At 39.0% G+C, this 17,955-nt stretch overlaps 1 protein-coding gene across 2 annotated transcripts in view; it reads right to left on the minus strand.

Moving 5' to 3' along the window:
* Positions 1 to 17,955, minus strand: part of LOC142152522 (sodium-coupled monocarboxylate transporter 1-like) — a 60,333-nt gene that overhangs the window by 340 nt on the left and 42,038 nt on the right. For both annotated transcript variants that reach the window (XM_075209247.1, XM_075209246.1), the window contains 3 exons: positions 14,295 to 14,503; positions 3,591 to 3,694; positions 1,649 to 1,728 (listed from right to left, as the gene is read on the minus strand). In XM_075209247.1, the coding sequence (XP_075065348.1) occupies positions 1,649 to 1,728; positions 3,591 to 3,694; positions 14,295 to 14,503 (393 nt within the window). The remainder of the gene's footprint in view (positions 1 to 1,648; positions 1,729 to 3,590; positions 3,695 to 14,294; positions 14,504 to 17,955) is intronic.

The raw sequence follows: 17,955 nt of genomic DNA on the forward strand, positions 1-17,955 counted from the left end.
CCTGAGGAAATCAGACCTCCACAAAAAGGGGGACTGATCTGCAGAGCTTGCTGTTGTGGAGCTCTATGTCCAACTTTGCCATTTGAGTACTGCTCAATCTAATATCAATAAGGTCTTAAATTAAGCACGAGAGTGAGGAGCATTGGGACTGTCTTTATTACAGTTGTCCCTTTTGTGTGTTTGAATGTTATTATTTCATTACTCAAAACGAGTCTAGAAATACGTTTTTCCACAAATGTGCAACTGGAAAGTGCAAGAATTTAAATCCTTTTATCACCTTCCTACATGAATGCCAACCAATTCAGCCAGCTGATTTTATAACACAGTTTTCACTCCCATTCATTTCAATGAAGTTGTGCACTACATGCAGTGATTCCATTAAGATGAAAGTGCTATAGAAGCAAATGGGCTATAGACATCAATGAAGCTGTGCTGCACTGGTTATTGTTTTCCCCATACATCAATAAACATTAAATTAATCTCTATTGATGTGTGATCAAACCAGAGACTCCCAGGCCTCCCTTACCACCATCCAATCACATTTCGGCTAGTGTGGAAAATCTACATGTGATTGGCTGAACAGCTTTGGGGAGTCATATCTCATTCTGCGGCAGGTCTCCAAGAGGAGCAGTTTCCACTGTACTTTGTGTTTATGTATTTTTGCTTGGATTACCCTTTGGATTAAAATATGGTCTGTCTTGAATTATTCTTTGGATTAAAAGAAGATCTAGCGTGAATTTTCCTTCGAAGTTACAGAAAAATATCTGAGTTAGATATCACTTGGACTATAAGAAGAAGATATAGTTTGGATTTAGGAACATTTACTTCTGAATTACATTGTTTTTCTTTCGATTGAAAGAACATATGTTTTGGCTTTCCTTAAGGACATTTCTCTTTGGATTACAATTTTTTCTTTTGGATTAAAAAGTGATATTACTTGTGTTTCCCTTTGAATTAAAATCTTTTCTCAATATAAAAATTGTTTGACCCTTGATGGTGAATGTATTATTTACTTATTTATACTATAATAGTGAAACCCCAGGGGTCCCAGTATAAGGGGATTTATGGATCCCTTTCCCCTTATGCTGGGACCAAAATCTCACTATTTTAGCATAACGAATCCAACCCATCTAGCGCTTTGCGGTTATAGTTTTAATTTCTGGGGGTGCACTCTTTTTAAAAATAAATATGTATTTAATGACAAAGCTTCTTCCATTAATTCCATAGGGTTTCCATAGCTCATATAATCTGCAGGTTTACAACATGTGAACCGCATTTCATTTCATAATGTGAAACACATAGGTGGGAATTCAATTCAACGCAAACTGTCCATTCCATAGACACTTTGTGTGCATATTTTTAGAGAAGTCCGCTGATTTTTCTTGCGCCCCATAGGGGGCAAGGAAAAATGAGCAGAGATTTTTACCAAACTATCGTTCTGAGAAACTTCACGGCGAATTGAATTTGCCCCATATCATTTATATGTATATTCACATGCAGTTTTTTATGCAAATACAACACCAATGGGTGACTGGCCTAAGAATTAGTACATTATTATATTATTAGTAACATTTTTATAAATAGTTATATTTAAAATTATTATGTTTTGTCCCGCAGACATTTAATATATTTGCAGTGGTTTGCTTACTTTGTCAGATTTAAGGCAGTCAAATGCAAAATCCTGTCTTCCATAGACAAAATCACGGTTTATGTTCTGTTTCAAACCTCCTGTGAGATATATGAAAATGAGTTGTAACTAGTGATGCATTTCAAAAAAGTATAAAGTACAATGGCAAACTAGAGGTTACTTTATCCATACTCACTAAGCGCCTGGGTTAAAATTAGGAACAAATCGAGCTACAAGGGGTTAATTTGCACCTGGGCAAACTGTGTTGTAGTGAAAATGAATCGCATGTATTTTGTTTCCCTTTGCACACAGGGAAAATACTGTCTGCTTTTACATGTAGCACAGAAATAGTGGGCAGCTTTAATTTAACACTGTGTTTTAGATTTGAACTAAATCTGTCCACTGTCTAAATATGTCGATACATTTTAAATTTTCTCCTCGCTACAGTAGAACATGGTTTAGATAAGGTGCCAAACTGCCCATTCCAACCTGATTTACTTCAATTCAAAAATTAAACCTTTAATTTCTGTATATAAAGCTTATATAATAGAATCATTTTTTAGTCAATCTTAAGCTGGCAGCCACGGTATTTCAGCTATCCAAAAAATATTCTATTGTTGCAATTAATTGCTAGTTAAACCAGTTATAGAACTGATTCAATTACCCAAGTAGGTGTACCCACTGCTGACATACTCTAGATTCAGTATACCATTCTTCCTGAGTCATGTCTAGATACAAAAGTCATATAAAGAGCTATGGTTGTGTAAGCTAAGCTAAGAACTGCACTACTAACAGTTCAGATTTCCATGGCACAGTCACATTTTTTGTCAAATGAACGGAACAGCAAATTGAAATTGTCTGATTGGACTGGAAGTGTGTTTTGGGAGGATTGGGTGGGTGCAACCTAAAGTGTCCATATGTAATCATAATATTAGCAGGTATTCTGTCAGAGTGAACCTACTGTACATGCACACCCACTAGACCAGTGGACTAGTGGTTATACATGTACATTAGATCTCATCTCCCCAGAGATACCTGATAGGCATGTGGGGAGGTCTGATGGACATGTGGGCAAGGCTCGTGTAAGTCATGGAGGTGCCATAGTTGGAAGTGGCACCCCTTCTCCTGCTTATTGCTTGAGCAGGTGGGAGGTGGTGGTGACATCCTCTGCTCCTCAGACTGGAGTGTAGCATTTAGCTATGACATCATAGCCAAGCACCACCCTCCCAGCTTAATGACATTGTGGAGCAGCAGCCAGAAACTTCACATGTAAGAAGCTGCTGGCTCCTTCTCCTTCATCTAAGTGGCCAGCACTCATTCAGTGTTTTAGGTGCCCGCTAACCATTGGCGCTTTAAGCAACCGCATAGGTTTGCCAAATGGTAGTATTGGCCCTGCATGTGGGGGGAGTGTGACGGGCATATGGGAAAGGTCTGATGGACATGTAAGTCTGATGGGCATTTAGGGAGGTCTGAGAGGCACGTGACAATGTCTGGGGGCATGTGGAGAGGTTTGAAAGGCATGTGAGTAGGTCTGAGAGGCACGCGTGGGCTTATGGCCAAGTCTAAGTGGCATGTTTGGGGCATATGGAGAGGTATATGTGTTGAATGTGGGTGCATTTTGTGGAAATTGTGGGCCTGAGGGCATGTGGGGGAATTTTGGAGCAAATGCGGGACATGTGGGAGCAGTGCGGAATGAGTGATGTGGGCATGCTAAAGTCATTTTCTGGCTGTTCTTCCATTCTTGAAATTAAGGTCAATGTGCACCCCTATTGTAGACTTAAGGGCATCACATGCATTCCTTGAAGTATTTTATTTTGCCCATTAATGCACTCAACACTAAAAAATTATTATTTTTTTCTCATCTTTATGATTATTGCTGATAAAGAAAATTGTTGGAAATATATATTGGATGTTCAGCTTTATGATTTTTACTACAATACAGATTTCACAATTCAATACATACCTGATAGGAGACTGACGATTACCCCAACAGCAACAGTCACAAGAGTCCCCAGAATGCCGGAGTATAAGTACGATAAAGAATACCAATAATCAGCAAGTTCTGGCCTATTAAAAGACAAGACAAGAAAAAAGGACATTGTAGTACTTATCATAATACTTAATTATTAATACAAGAACAAAAATGTGGAACAGACACAGGAAGATTTTCCAAGCACAGATCACAAACTCACAACAAAATTTTTCTGCAATATGTTATACTATATGTTAAACAATAATCCAATAATTCATCGGTTTCTTTCTGACAGGTATTTTATTGTAAACATAGTCCATGGACATTGACCTCACACAACCACCTACATCCAATCACAGAACACACTTTACATCCAGATTCACCTCCAACTACAAACACATTCTTCTGCAGCCAAACCCCTTCTCCTGTCCTTCCCCACAGCACTGCCTGCATACTGCCACTACCAATGCCCAGTCTTCCAGTAGCACTTTCCTCTGCCTGTGAGAATATGAAGGGAGATCAGTGGTCATAATATGACCCATTGTGAGTGTCACAAACTAGCTCCCAGCTGCCGTGACTTTGGGGGTATTTGCTGTATGAAGTCACACACTATTCCAGCCCGCAGTCTCTCTCCACCTATCACACAGGTTATAGACCTACTGAATCGCACCCAAACACAGCGCTCTCACACCCCCAGACACTTCAGGTTTGCCATCACTTATTGAAAATGGGCAATAGGACCCCAATATACTGTCCCACACTGGCACACAGGCTTCTAGCTATCCACAGACTAACAAGACCCACACCAGCAAGCAACGGGTTACCTCTTCACACCTCCAGACTATTACACAAATGTAAATGCAAGCACACAAAGCTTGTTAATCAAATGTATCAACAAATCACACAATGGCATTCAAAGGGTTAACTTGGTCGAGCTCTCTCTTCTTAACAGGCTAATGGATTCGTTAGAGTATCAAGGATGCAACATATTAAATTATAGATTTAATATACAAAAATACAGGGCATACAGATTAAAAAACAATGAAAAACAAATAATAGATTGACATAACAAGCAAAAAAGTTTAAAACAAAAGGGGTTACATTCAGAATAGCACTTACTTGAGTTGCATAATTTGTGCCATGGGGAATTGGCTAGAAAGATGGACAGCTTATCAATGTGACTTGATTTCCCCAAAAAGTCTGACAACTTGTTCCTTCAAAGCACAGGTTTTTAAGCAAATGGGACGGCATTCACAAGGGCAGTGTGAATGTTAATGTGGGGGCGGAAATGTCCCTTGCGTGTCACCTAAGGCTTGTTCAAAACTTTTCCTAAGTGTTGACCTGTTTTAGCTGTTCTCACATATATCCCAGAGACATAACTTTCCCTTCAATAAACCGGTCATATCTTCCCGCACATTTAAATACAAAACATGATGGAATTTTGACAATGTGACATACCTTTTCCAAAGATATGTGATTTTAGCTGTTCACGGATACCACTATTAAAGTAATTCTATCGTTTTAAAATAAGCATTGCCCAATCAATTGAATGTGTGTCCAAAGCACAAAGTAATTTATTTTAGCAGATATAAATAATCAACACTTCAATACATTATTATATTATGATAAAGTACAGTACAGCACAGCCAATACCAAAAGATAAGTACATACCAAATGCAATCGCTTGCGCACGCTGCGCAACCACCGGACCCGATGGACAATAGTCTGTATAGAATATTGTGTCAGAGTTGACTGAGGCCCCAGTGAGATGCAGCTAATATATATACAGTCAGTGTTTCATTGTGAACAATAGAGATGACGTAGATTGTTTCTATAGGTCCAGACGTTGGGTGGGTCCAGGCCAGACAGGTAATAGGTTGATTCAATCTAAGGAATCCAAAGGTGGGGGTCTTCTCTCCAGGGGGTCTGCTCCTTTTCATAGCCAGTATCATACAAAGGTTTTACTCTCTAATATCAATAACTAAAGTATGCAATGTGCAATCTCTTCGCCGACTGCACCGGACAGCTGCTGATGATTAGGGCTTCAATATGATATCAGGCATGACACCTTTCCTATTACCTAAACCTTTAATAACACTACAATGTACATATAATCAACATATACATATATATATATATATATAGAGAGACTAATAATAAACCGAATACTATCTGCTCCTGAATTACAGTGTAACAGAACCAAAATGAAATTATATAAATAACTAACTGTTGTAATGCGAGTGTGTGCGTGCGTATTTTACCGTGCGAACGCACCACGTCACGTAACACGTGGCGTACGCTTCGCAATACGCACGGCAAACCAATATTAAACCAATATACTTTCGTTCATCCAATTATACGACTTCATCAGTCCACCCTTTGATAGTACAATAAACTATCACCTTAAAGATGTTATAAGCAGGATCTCAGTACCATGTTTCATTGTTATGTAATACAAATCCCCCTTGGTGTATGTCCACGCTGTTTGTAGATCTAAACAAGTTATCATAAGAGAGAGTCTTAATCCTCTAAACGACTTCTTCTTTTACTATAAACCGTACACTTCTGGAGCTTGGAGATAACCTTTTGTATGCCCTTCAAGGGTGCAATAAAACACTTAATACATTATTTGGAAAGGTACAAGGTACAGTAGAACGTGTATCAGCTATACAGAATTCTTTACTACAGTTCTTCAAGTTTAACAGGTTCTTCTGTCCAACGCATGTCTTTAAGCTCAGAATACATTTAAACACTACATGTTCATCAATAGCATCATCCTATGTCTATCAATAATGTCATATGCAATCTCCTTCAGCTTGCGTTAATATACACACATCTAATAATGTCACCAGTTCTTTTCATCAACACTTGTGGGCGGGCTATTGTCTGTTCGTTCTTCCCAGTCTCCCAATACTCAGATTTAACAGTGATCGGCTTGCAAAGCATTGGGAGACTTCAGACTAAGGGACCTAGGTGTCCTACTTTTTCCCTTAGTGACCTCCCGCCTATAGTTCGGGTACCTCAAAAATATTTAGTGGATAGAGAACTAATCCTACTTGATATAATCACTGAGGCACGTGTGAGCACGCCCAGCACTTTGTTTGGTCTAAAACCTTACCCTCCCAAGAATGATAATCATTCTCAAGGATGCCTGCTCAAGTCCGAATATGACTGGACTGGCATCGCTGGGTGTGTCTCTTTTTTTAACTATGGGGTTGCCGTACTTACGGACGTAATGCTACTCAGACAATAGCCCCTCGCACTTTCTCCAAGCTCCAAGGTTTCCAAATTTTCCTTTACCCCTGAATTGAATAGAGTAATTGGCCGGACTGATTATGCTACTAACTTCTTCCTCCCCAATACCTCCTTATCATTACCTGAACCAGTCTCTGTCACCTGCTAATAATCAAAAGAATTAACCGTCCTGAGAAGAGAGTGAAATGAGAGAACACAAAAGCGGAAAAACTACAACTTCATGCTGGACAACAGTCTTAGCCTATGGCTCAGGTGCTACTAACTGCATTCGAGGCCTTCCAGTACAGACTCATGAGTGCCCTTGGACCCTTGTCTGAGTGTTGGCCCCTCTGCAGTGGGTGGTATGGGCACCAGTGTGTCTCTGCTACCCTTGAAGCCGTGAGGCTGGTAGCCTACACCTGGTACCTCTCTGGCAAATAACCTAAGCTTAAGAAATTTCTGCTCCACAACTTACTCTCCCGATCCAACATCCTGACAGTTAGTGTGACCTTTCAGGAAACAGTGTTTCGGACGTTCTTGGTTACTGTCTCGCTATTTACCTTCTCTCAGGGTCTAACCTAGCCTCCCAGTTACAATCTCATCTCACGAGGGGTCAAGAACATTTCAAAAACTGACAGGTTAGGAGTCTGCCCAGGGGTGATCTCTTGGTAGCGGGAAAGGACTAGTGGCACTTCAATCAAGTTCCAACTCTTATTCTATTCAATTCATTCTACCGAGTACCACTACTTTATGTTCACACTGGTTTATGGCTAGCTGAAAGTATGTGATTTGTTACCACTACTCATACATTATACATCTATTATCAATAACATGAATACCCCTATCATCTATTATAACTCTAGGACTATCACATTAAATAACAAAAGCTTTGAGTATGATACAGTAATACATTAGACACATTTCAATACACCTCTACCCAGACATATTTCATTGGTACACCTGTGTATACTTGAGGATCCTGCATGGTGGTAATTGGATGACGTGTATTTGTTTTACCTGGAGGAAAACCCATCAGCAGGAGGGATATGGGATGGCTCTATTGGTCTACCTTGTCCATCTCTCCAGAGTCCACCAGACTCCTCACCTTCCAGACAGTTTATCCCTCGGGTAACACAAATCTTCCTATATTAACCAATATGTGTATGCGTGCATGTGTGTGTGTGTTCACCTTTTTAAAACTAAAACAATACAACAAAGAACAAAACAAAACATAGATTTGTTAGCTGTCACATAAAACCCTGCTGTCTATTTGACAGCTATGTTCTCCCTGGTGTGACAGCCATGTATGGTTGTGCGTGTAAGTGTGGACCTTACTAGCAGCTACTTCAGTTGGTAACTGTGTCACTGTATAAAGTCCTCTATGTAGTGTCCTAATCATGTGCTGGTATTGCTATAAAACGATTTCTCAGTCACCTCAACATCGCCCTCTAGACTATTCTAAATTCTACATTTTCTAGGGTTTCACATTATGTCGTATCTTGTGGTAAAAATCCTACTCCCATGTTCTACACAGAGATGCATATCTGTATGCCTATCCTCTAGCAATCTCCTGTCCTCCTGTCCTGCCCACCTTTTGTGCATCCATATAAAGGCACATTTTTGTACAGGAGGCATGAGCCCAAAAAAAAACCAAAAAAACAAAACAGATATGCAATCTATAACACATGAATCGTATTTCCACAACAGAACCTTTCTGCTTAAAATCAGCAGTTTCTATACACATGAAAACAAAACCCCTGACTGTTTCTGTAACTCATGTCAATCTAGTGTGTGTATCTCTGAATTTGTCTTATGTAAAAACATAAAATATGTGGGTAGAGAGAGAGAGAGAGAGAGAGAAAGAGAGAGAGAGAGAGAGTGAGACTAGCATTTGTGTAAAGAATGGGAAATAGGAAAGCAATGAATGATGGGAATACAAAGGTTTGAATACAAACATACATGTAGAAAGGGAGATTTTTACAACAAACTGACAGCTGGATTGGACTCTGACTCTATGGGGAAATGGCTGTATTCATTCCACTGTTCCCCTTAGCTATTTGCTAACTATGACCCCTCCCCATACTTGACTAGGGGGTCTTAACAGTGCAATCCAGTGTCGTCCGTCATTTGTTCATTAAGAACTCGGTATCTCATTGACTACATACCTTTTCAACGGACTTTTCTAATTTATGATAGAGAAATGAAAAAATGTACTCTTAGTGACTCATATTTTCTCTGAAATACATAAAACGATATTTTGGAGCAAAGTATGTACATACTTCATTGTTGGATAATGATTCTCAGCCAAGCAAATTATCATGAGACACTGCAGCCTAAAACAAAAGAGTGTTCCAATTGTCTATTGTTAATTTGTCTTTCAAGAGTGATTCTTCTATTTCTCTATCTCCCCTTTTGATCACTAAGTCTATACTCCTTTTGTGTCCCCTTTACCTGTGAGAAGAAAAACAAGATAGTTATCTTAAAACAGCAAACACAACAAACATTTCTATTCTTTGCCGTCGGCTAGCAATTTAGGAAAACAAACATTTCACAACATAAATGAACAAACAAAATCAACAAAGGTTACCTTTTAGAAATCAGTTTCTTGTACACTACTACTTACCACAGTTTAAACCCCACCTGTTTGTAGGACTACAGGTCTGACCTAACCTCCAGGGTTGACTATGGTTCTCCCCCAAGGCATTGGCTGCTATGAGGTGCACAGGAAACTGTTGAGAAGTCTCCGAGACTTGTGTGCGCCATCTCTGTGGGTGTCTATGTGATTCCCCCTTAGGTGGGCTAAGTCTCTTTTCTTCGTGTCCCATTTTATTGCATTGAAAACACTTCCTTAACTCCTGTTGTTTCTCTTCCTTTTTACAATCTCTCCTAATGTGTCCTTGTTCTCTGCAATTGTAACATCTCACTATTCTGGGTTTCCTGTTATGTGGGTTGTATGCTGGTGGTCGTGTGTGCAGTCCCTCTAGTGCTGGGATACTTACCATCATTACCCTATCACTTAGTGCTTTTTCCTCTTTACATATATTTTTATCATGTCCTATAGCTGACTCCCTGAGAACACTTACAGTGATTCCTTTCCAGTTTGGTAATGAAGTTTGCACCCTTCTTTTTAAGTTTTCCCTGAGGCCATCCATTAGAACTTTAACAGCAACCTCCCTGTAATATACATTATCTTTTATGTCTGGTACCCCAGTATATTTGCCCATTGCTATCAAAGCTCTGCAAAAATAGTCTGTTGCCTTTTCACTATCTTTTTGCTGGATAGTAAAATTTTTACTCCAGTCCACTATCACTGGAAAATATATGGCCAACTGTGTGATTATATGTCTAATATTGTCCTGATTATCATCCTCGGTTAAGGATTCATCCTCCTCCAACATACAATCCTTAATGAACTTTTGTATATCAGTATTGAGAGGAAGACAGGTCTTCAATAATACTCGCCAATCGTTATTAGTTGGCTCATACATATTACCATAATATCTAATAAACTTCTGACATTTGGTCAAATCCTTCTTAGGATCAGGGAAATCAGACAAAATTGAAAATGTTTCAGACCTAGTGCATGGATCATGCTTTGCTACATGTTTTAAGGGAACATCACTATTCCTGTCTGCTTTCCCATTGGGAACTGCTGTTGTGCAGACAGGATGTAAGTCTACCAAATCATTAAAACTAGTTGCTGAAATTGCTGCTGCAGTACAATGGATGTCTCCCCCTGTGTTAACCTTTTCATTATTCTCACCACTTTCAGCAGCTGCCCCTGCTGGTGGGACCGTTCCTCTTCTTTGTCCTGAAACATTACTTTTAACGTTACTTAAAACAACATACAACTTACTAGTTACAGTTTTTACATTTTTGGTATTGGCTGTACTTCCCGCCCCGACCGAATTTATCGGGGGCGTGTTTGCGCCCAGTTCGCCACGCTTTGCAACGCACACTTCCGGAATGCTTGTTTCCGGTACGCTGACTTCCGCTGAACACGTGTTTTTCCTTACACTCACTTCCGCTGTGCGTTCGCTGCTCTGCCACGTGTTACCTTCCATTTGCCACAATTTTAAACAGTCATCATGTTCAATTCTCGTTTTTGTTGATTTAATCAACCGCACTTTATCTCTAACATTATTTAACACCTCTGAGTCAAGAGTACCTATGTTTGGGAAAGGTTTCACACACTCCCGGGTCATCTTGACCCATTTGTCGCAATATGCCGTAGCATACGCACCGTATTTATTATACATAACATATTTTGCCAAACCAACCGGCCATTCATTAGGCAGCACAACATGAACTATCTCTAGCGTTTGCTTCATATCCATTGTGAAAACAACCTATTTCTCAACGCTACACAAAAAGACTTTTACCTGTTCTCTTTTGAAACAGAAGTTACTAGAGATTTTTTTTTATTCCTGGACGTTTTCAACAGGCACGTCCCCTTAAAGATATCAATGCCCTTCCTAGTTTGAGTACTTTAACACTGTCAGCACCTGATATCAATCAAGAATATCAGTGGTTGCAGCATATTTCCTCCCACATCTCCCAAGTCGCAATCACGGCTGCACTAAATCAACCATGCGGTCCAATCGCACCGCCTACGGATACTAACTATCGGTAAGCTTTGCGATTAATATTTGGGAATGCCGCGAAAACCTGTTATTTTCGCTTTGAGTATACCTGCCAAGTATACTCTGTGGTGTCTCTTTATCACCTGCTCTTTGTTAGAACAGAACACCACTCACACAAAGGTTTCTTTATATCCTGCTCAGCCCTAGAACAGAACCTTTGTTGTCAGGTCACCTTTTTTTAACATGCCCCGTCAGACACACCTGAACTAAAGCGCTATCAATTTTCAACAGTTCCACACTGCCCTCCCAATACTTAATCAAGGCCCTGCCATGCGGTCCAACCGCACTGCTCAGAGATACTAGTTATCTGTGAACATCGTGATTAGTATTAGGCACACGTGTAAAAACCTATAGTTGCCTATAGTTACCAGTATATTTTTGCCTTTATATATTCATTCACATACACACACATAACCTTTGTTTTCTGTACAGAAAATAACTTTCCCAAACAATGGCACGATCTTTTCAGAGACTTTACCAAGTGCTTACAGTATGCATATAACAACTATCAAAACTATTGTTCAACCACGTGGCAAATCTACCGGAAGTTCGCGTACGCACAGCAGGAACTACACATACGCACAGCAATGCAATACACTTTTAAAACATAAAACGACAATAAAAAGAAACATTTTTCTTTCTTGTCCCTAGATTCTAATTAGCGTTCCTTCAGTCTATGCAACAACGGACATTCGGTTTCGCAACACACAGTGAACCACAGGTATTAGACGTATTACGTTCTTTCCTGCTTTATACGACGCGTCCGTCCATCCACCCTTTGTTGAGGAACCGAATATCGTAAGCGTTGCATACCTGCCGGTAACGTAATTCCTAACTCACGAGCCCCCAAATTATTAAAGTAATTCTATCGTTTTAAAATAAGCATTGCCCAATCAATTGAATGTGTGTCCAAAGCACAAAGTAATTTATTTTAGCAGATATAAATAATCAACACTTCAATACATTATTATATTATGATAAAGTACAGTACAGCACAGCCAATACCAAAAGATAAGTACATACCAAATGCAATCGCTTGCGCACGCTGCGCAACCACCGGACCCGATGGACAATAGTCTGTATAGAATATTGTGTCAGAGTTGACTGAGGCCCCAGTGAGATGCAGCTAATATATATACAGTCAGTGTTTCATTGTGAACAATAGAGATGACGTAGATTGTTTCTATAGGTCCAGATGTTGGGTGGGTCCAGGCCAGACAGGTAATAGGTTGATTCAATCTAAGGAATCCAAAGGTGGGGGTCTTCTCTCCAGGGGGTCTGCTCCTTTTCATAGCCAGTATCATACAAAGGTTTTACTCTCTAATATCAATAACTAAAGTATGCAATGTGCGATCTCTTCGCCGACTGCACCGGACAGCTGCTGATGATTAGGGCTTCAATATGATATCAGGCATGACACCTTTCCTATTACCTAAACCTTTAATAACACTACAATGTACATATAATCAACATATACATATATATATATATATATATAGACTAATAATAAACCGAATACTATCTGCTCCTGAATTACAGTGTAACAGAACCAATATGAAATTATATAAATAACTAACTGTTGTAATGTGAGTGTGTGCGTGCGTATTTTACCGTGCGAACGCACCACGTCACGTAACACGTGGCGTACGCTTCGCAATACGCACGGCAAACCAATATTAATGCAATATACTTTCGTTCATCCAATTATACGACTTCAACACCACCCGTACCTGTCATTCACAACCCTGGTGTGCTTTCTGCTCCTCAGTATGGAGTACCACCCGGATTTCCCAAAATATGAATTATGATGGCATTTTTCCTTTGAAGCTCATGTTTCAATATACCTGTATAAGCCTGCAAAATGCTGACTTGGGCTGCAAGGATGTCCAGCTGTGACCGGCCCTACAAAGTCTATTCAGGAGTCCAAGACTAACAGCAAGAGCTCTTTGAAGCTGCTATAGGTGACAGGGTTATCTTCTCACATTGGGATGTGCAAAGCTAGCAAATACATTTACACCAGACTCTCTGTCTTCACATTTTACACTTTAACAGCTCACTTTATCCATGGATTCATTTGATATAACCAATTTACACTGCAGTTATGATTTATCCCTTATAAATAGCTCTCTATGTTCACGACATTGAGGATAACAGAATAAATTCCTCCCGCTTATTTAAGTTTTACAATTTTGCGGCAGGTAAATAAACCTTATTGTGTCTTTATCGGAACTTTGTATAAATCAATACTATCTACATGTTCTAACTGTATAGCAAAGTATAATTTTTTAATATTTAAAAACACAGTAATACAATAGAATGAGATACCCTACCTGCTAGACTGTATCAGATAATGACTGTTGAAACATGCCACCGTCTGCCCCAATAAACTGCATTGCCTATCTAAGCTTTTACAAAGTTAAAATTGTAGAAGTAATGTAATTCTTTGTAAAATTCACATTTATGAAATTCATTTGTAGGAATAGATACATCTTTCATCTAGTTGGTCACATTAAATGTGTTTAAGCTAATGGTTGGTTAACTATGATACAGTATAGCAAGGATGTGTACCCAGATTATGTTTAAATAACACTGACTTTTTACCCAACACTGGTGTCTCGTGTAGTTATTAGGGTTATGCTTGGAATGCAGATGAGGAGGGTCTTAAGATCTTCATAAATGTTTTGTAATCTACCTACAATCTAGTTTAGTTCCATGTTAATGACTGGTATATTAAAGAGGAATCTAAATAGGTATCACAATTTTTTCCTTGCAAAAGAAACTAAAATACAAAAATACAAGTAATATAAAGTTAATTTACCTCACACTGATTTCAGGTTGCATTATTGTGCTTAACATTGTCATTTCCGTTGTTGAAGTCCAGTGGGTTTCATTTGTAGTGGTGAAATTACAACCTAATGTAGAAAGTGATAAAGGTCTACTTCTGTCAGGCAGTGGGGGGTAGATTTGGCCTCCTATTCCAACCCATAGTGATATAGACAATCCAACAAGCAAACCCACAATAGCACCCTGTGGAAGAACATATGTTGCTAAATTAGATTAGTAATTTTGACTATAGTTAGTGCTAGCTTCTGAGTAGAGTCTCCATAAGTTACATATTACAAAAGATAGTTTCTATGAGGACTTGTAAAAGATATACATGCAGCATCAGACCCCAATGGCTGGTAACATTTAATCCCCACTAACCAGTCTATATAAATTTGTAGTAATATACACCGATCAGTCACAACATTAAAACCACTGACAAGGGAAGTGAATAACATTGATTGTCTCTTTACGTTGGCACCTGTCTAGGGGTGGGATATATTAGACAGCAAGTGAACAGTTCTTGAAGTTGATGTGTTAGAAGCAGGAAAAATGGGCAAGTGTAAGGGTGTGAGTGACTTTGACAAGAGCCAATTTGTGATGGCTAGATGACTGGGTTAGAGCATCTCCAAAAATGCAGATCTTGTAGGGTGTTCCCAGTATGCAGTGGTTAGTACCTATTAAAAGTGGTCAAAGCAAAAACAACCGGTGAACTGGAAACAGGGTTATCTTGGTCCAAGACTCATTGATGCATGTGGGGAGCGAAGGCTAACCCGTCTGGTTCAATCACCCAGAAGAGCTACTATATACACAAATTGCTGAAAAAGTTATTGTTGGCTATGATAGAAAGGTGTCAGAATACACAGTGCATAGCTGCAGACTGGTCAGAAGGCCCATACTGACCTCTGTCCCACTGCCAAAAGTCCTTACAATGGACACTTGAGTGTAAGAACTAGACCATGGAGTAATGGGAGAAGTTGGCTTTATCTGATGAATCACATTTTCTTTTACATCATGTGGACAGCTGGGTGCATGTGTGTCATTTACCTGGGGATAATATGGCACCAGGATGTATTATAGGAAGAAAGCAAGCCGGTAGGGGCAGTGTGATGCTCTGAACAATGTTCTGCTGGGAAACCTTGGCTTCTGGAATTCATGTGGATGATACTTTGACACATACCTAAATATTATTGACATCCCTGATGGCAGTGGCCTCTTTCAGCAGATTAATACGCACCTCCACATTGCAAAAATTGTTCAGTAAAGTTTTGAGGAACATGACAAAGAGTTCAAGCAGTTCACTTGGCCTCCAAATTCCTCAGATCTCAATCTGACCGAGCTTTTGTGGGATGTGCTGCAAAACAAGTCCGAGCCATGGAGGCCCCACCACCTATCTTACTGGACTTAAAGTATCTGCTGCTAACGCCTTGGTGCCAGATACCATAGAACACCTTCAAAGTCCATGCCTTGACGGGTCATAGCTGTCATGGTGGCACGAGGGGAACCTACATAATATTAGGCCATTGGTTTTAATGTTGTGGCTGATCGGTGTACATGGTAATACTTTTGCTAGATATAACAGAACAGGAACTGCAGTTCTGATTCACAGTTGTAGGTAGGACTGAAATACCATAGGTTATAGATTAATATGTAGCTAACTAAAATGTTCCTAGAAAGAACGAGCAGCAAGCATTTTTTAACTATCATTCCCAAAGGATTCTGGGAGAGACTCCAACTAGGCCCAGTATGCAAATTAAAGCCACAGTTCCAGTTAAAAATATCATAATATCAAATAGTGGATAGTACTCAAAAAAAATATAATCCAATAATTAATAAATTATACTCTCATATACATAATACATTCCCAACTTATTCAACATAAAAACCACAGTATTAAAACAAAAGTTGCACTGCAATAGTGAATAAAAATGTAACCATTAGACAAATAACAGTATATTAATCGATTTAGGGCAAAAAACAGATTGGTTCCTCTTTCATAAGTCTTGCTTTGGAAGAAATCATCCCAATGAATAACACAGTGCAGCCTCTCCTGTATTGTGAAGGTTTTCTTTGGTCGGTATCAGAATGAAACAGAGGTAAGTAGCAAGGTTATACTTGCACAAATGCTATGTCCTCCTTCAAATCCTTTCTCGCATAACCACAGGAATATGAAGCACTAATTAATCTACATTCTTGCTTTAGAGCCCAAATAGGAATATAGAAATCCTACCACTACGTTTCATCGTTTCACAGAGTTGTCCAAACAATATTAAAGTTCTGTGAATGAAAGCATCTAGCAATTGATGCATCTGAACCCAGCAAGAACTATCCTGACACAGAATCACTGAATATCCACTTGTTAGCCGGAATATAGCTCCTGAGTAACGGCAATGTAAGGGTGAACAGTTCATAGTATTTAGAAACGGGAATTGGCTCCACTATGGTCTAATAAAAAATGTGCATTTTATACATTGGAACCCAACAAGCCATATCACTGAACATCAAAGTATCAATAGTGAAATGGTGAACAGTTGATAGTTACAAGCAAAACGGGCTTCACTATGGACTAATCAATTAGTAGACTCATAGAGCCTGGAACATATTATTAGATTAAGTTGCTGCCGTCTGTTTGCATTTCTTGTTTGTCATTGCCGTTTGAAATACTGCAGGAAATTGGATTTTTAAAATGCTAAACAACATATGTGGGGGAGTTTTTATTTCATTAAATTTTATATGAAAAAGTGACTCATTTATTAATAACATTATTAAGACAATATTCTCTTATGTCTGAATACCAACAATGCTTAAAATGATATAAAACTGAATCCAGCAGTTGTACAAGGAGGCTGCTAACCTAAAAAGACACACTACCAAAGTAAAAAAAAAAAATTAAAATAAGATTGCACTTTAAAGATCAGAGGTTTAAGTTGGCAAGGATAACCTATAATAGATAAAAATTGGGTCTGTTAATCATTAGTAACAATATAACTAATTCAGATTAGAAGTTGTTATTATATATAATGAAATGCGTTAGGGTTATTTGGCACAAAAATCTGTCCATATTCTGATTCTGACTCCGTATTACATGGACTCTTGCACTTAAGAATCGCTTTGTTTGAGGATTGCAACACAGAGGTGATGTAGAGCAGACATCACTGCAAGTATTCTTCCTAAAAACTATCCTACGATACTATATATGATTATAAGACAGGCTGAAATTACCATCATTGGTCACATGTTATTAATTTGAATTGGATTAGGCAATTAATGAGAATTATGAGTTTTCATCAGGGACTTCATAATAGGTACGCCAAGAACTTCCTCCTTTTTTAACTTCCCTCAATCCTTCTATTGCAGCCCGAATCCAGTCCCATTTTCCCCTTCTACACCCTCATTGATTTGCCTGACAATACCGCTCTCGTATAATCACCGCCAGAAATTGTATTGCAATTATCCCTTGAGTTTTGAGATTCCCTGGCTGATATCTCTACCTTTCATAATTACCTTCCCTAATCCGCCCCCCCCCAAATCCATATGATGGCAGAACAGTGAAACCCTGGCAGACTGAACCAAAGAAAACTTCTCACATCAACAATGCCAAGTGCATAGATCTCTATCACACCTCCATACAACTGTACTGGACTGCATAATCATTT

The sequence above is a fragment of the Mixophyes fleayi genome, chromosome 4 (assembly GCF_038048845.1).
Source record: "Mixophyes fleayi isolate aMixFle1 chromosome 4, aMixFle1.hap1, whole genome shotgun sequence".
Classification (NCBI taxonomy): domain Eukaryota; kingdom Metazoa; phylum Chordata; class Amphibia; order Anura; family Limnodynastidae; genus Mixophyes; species Mixophyes fleayi.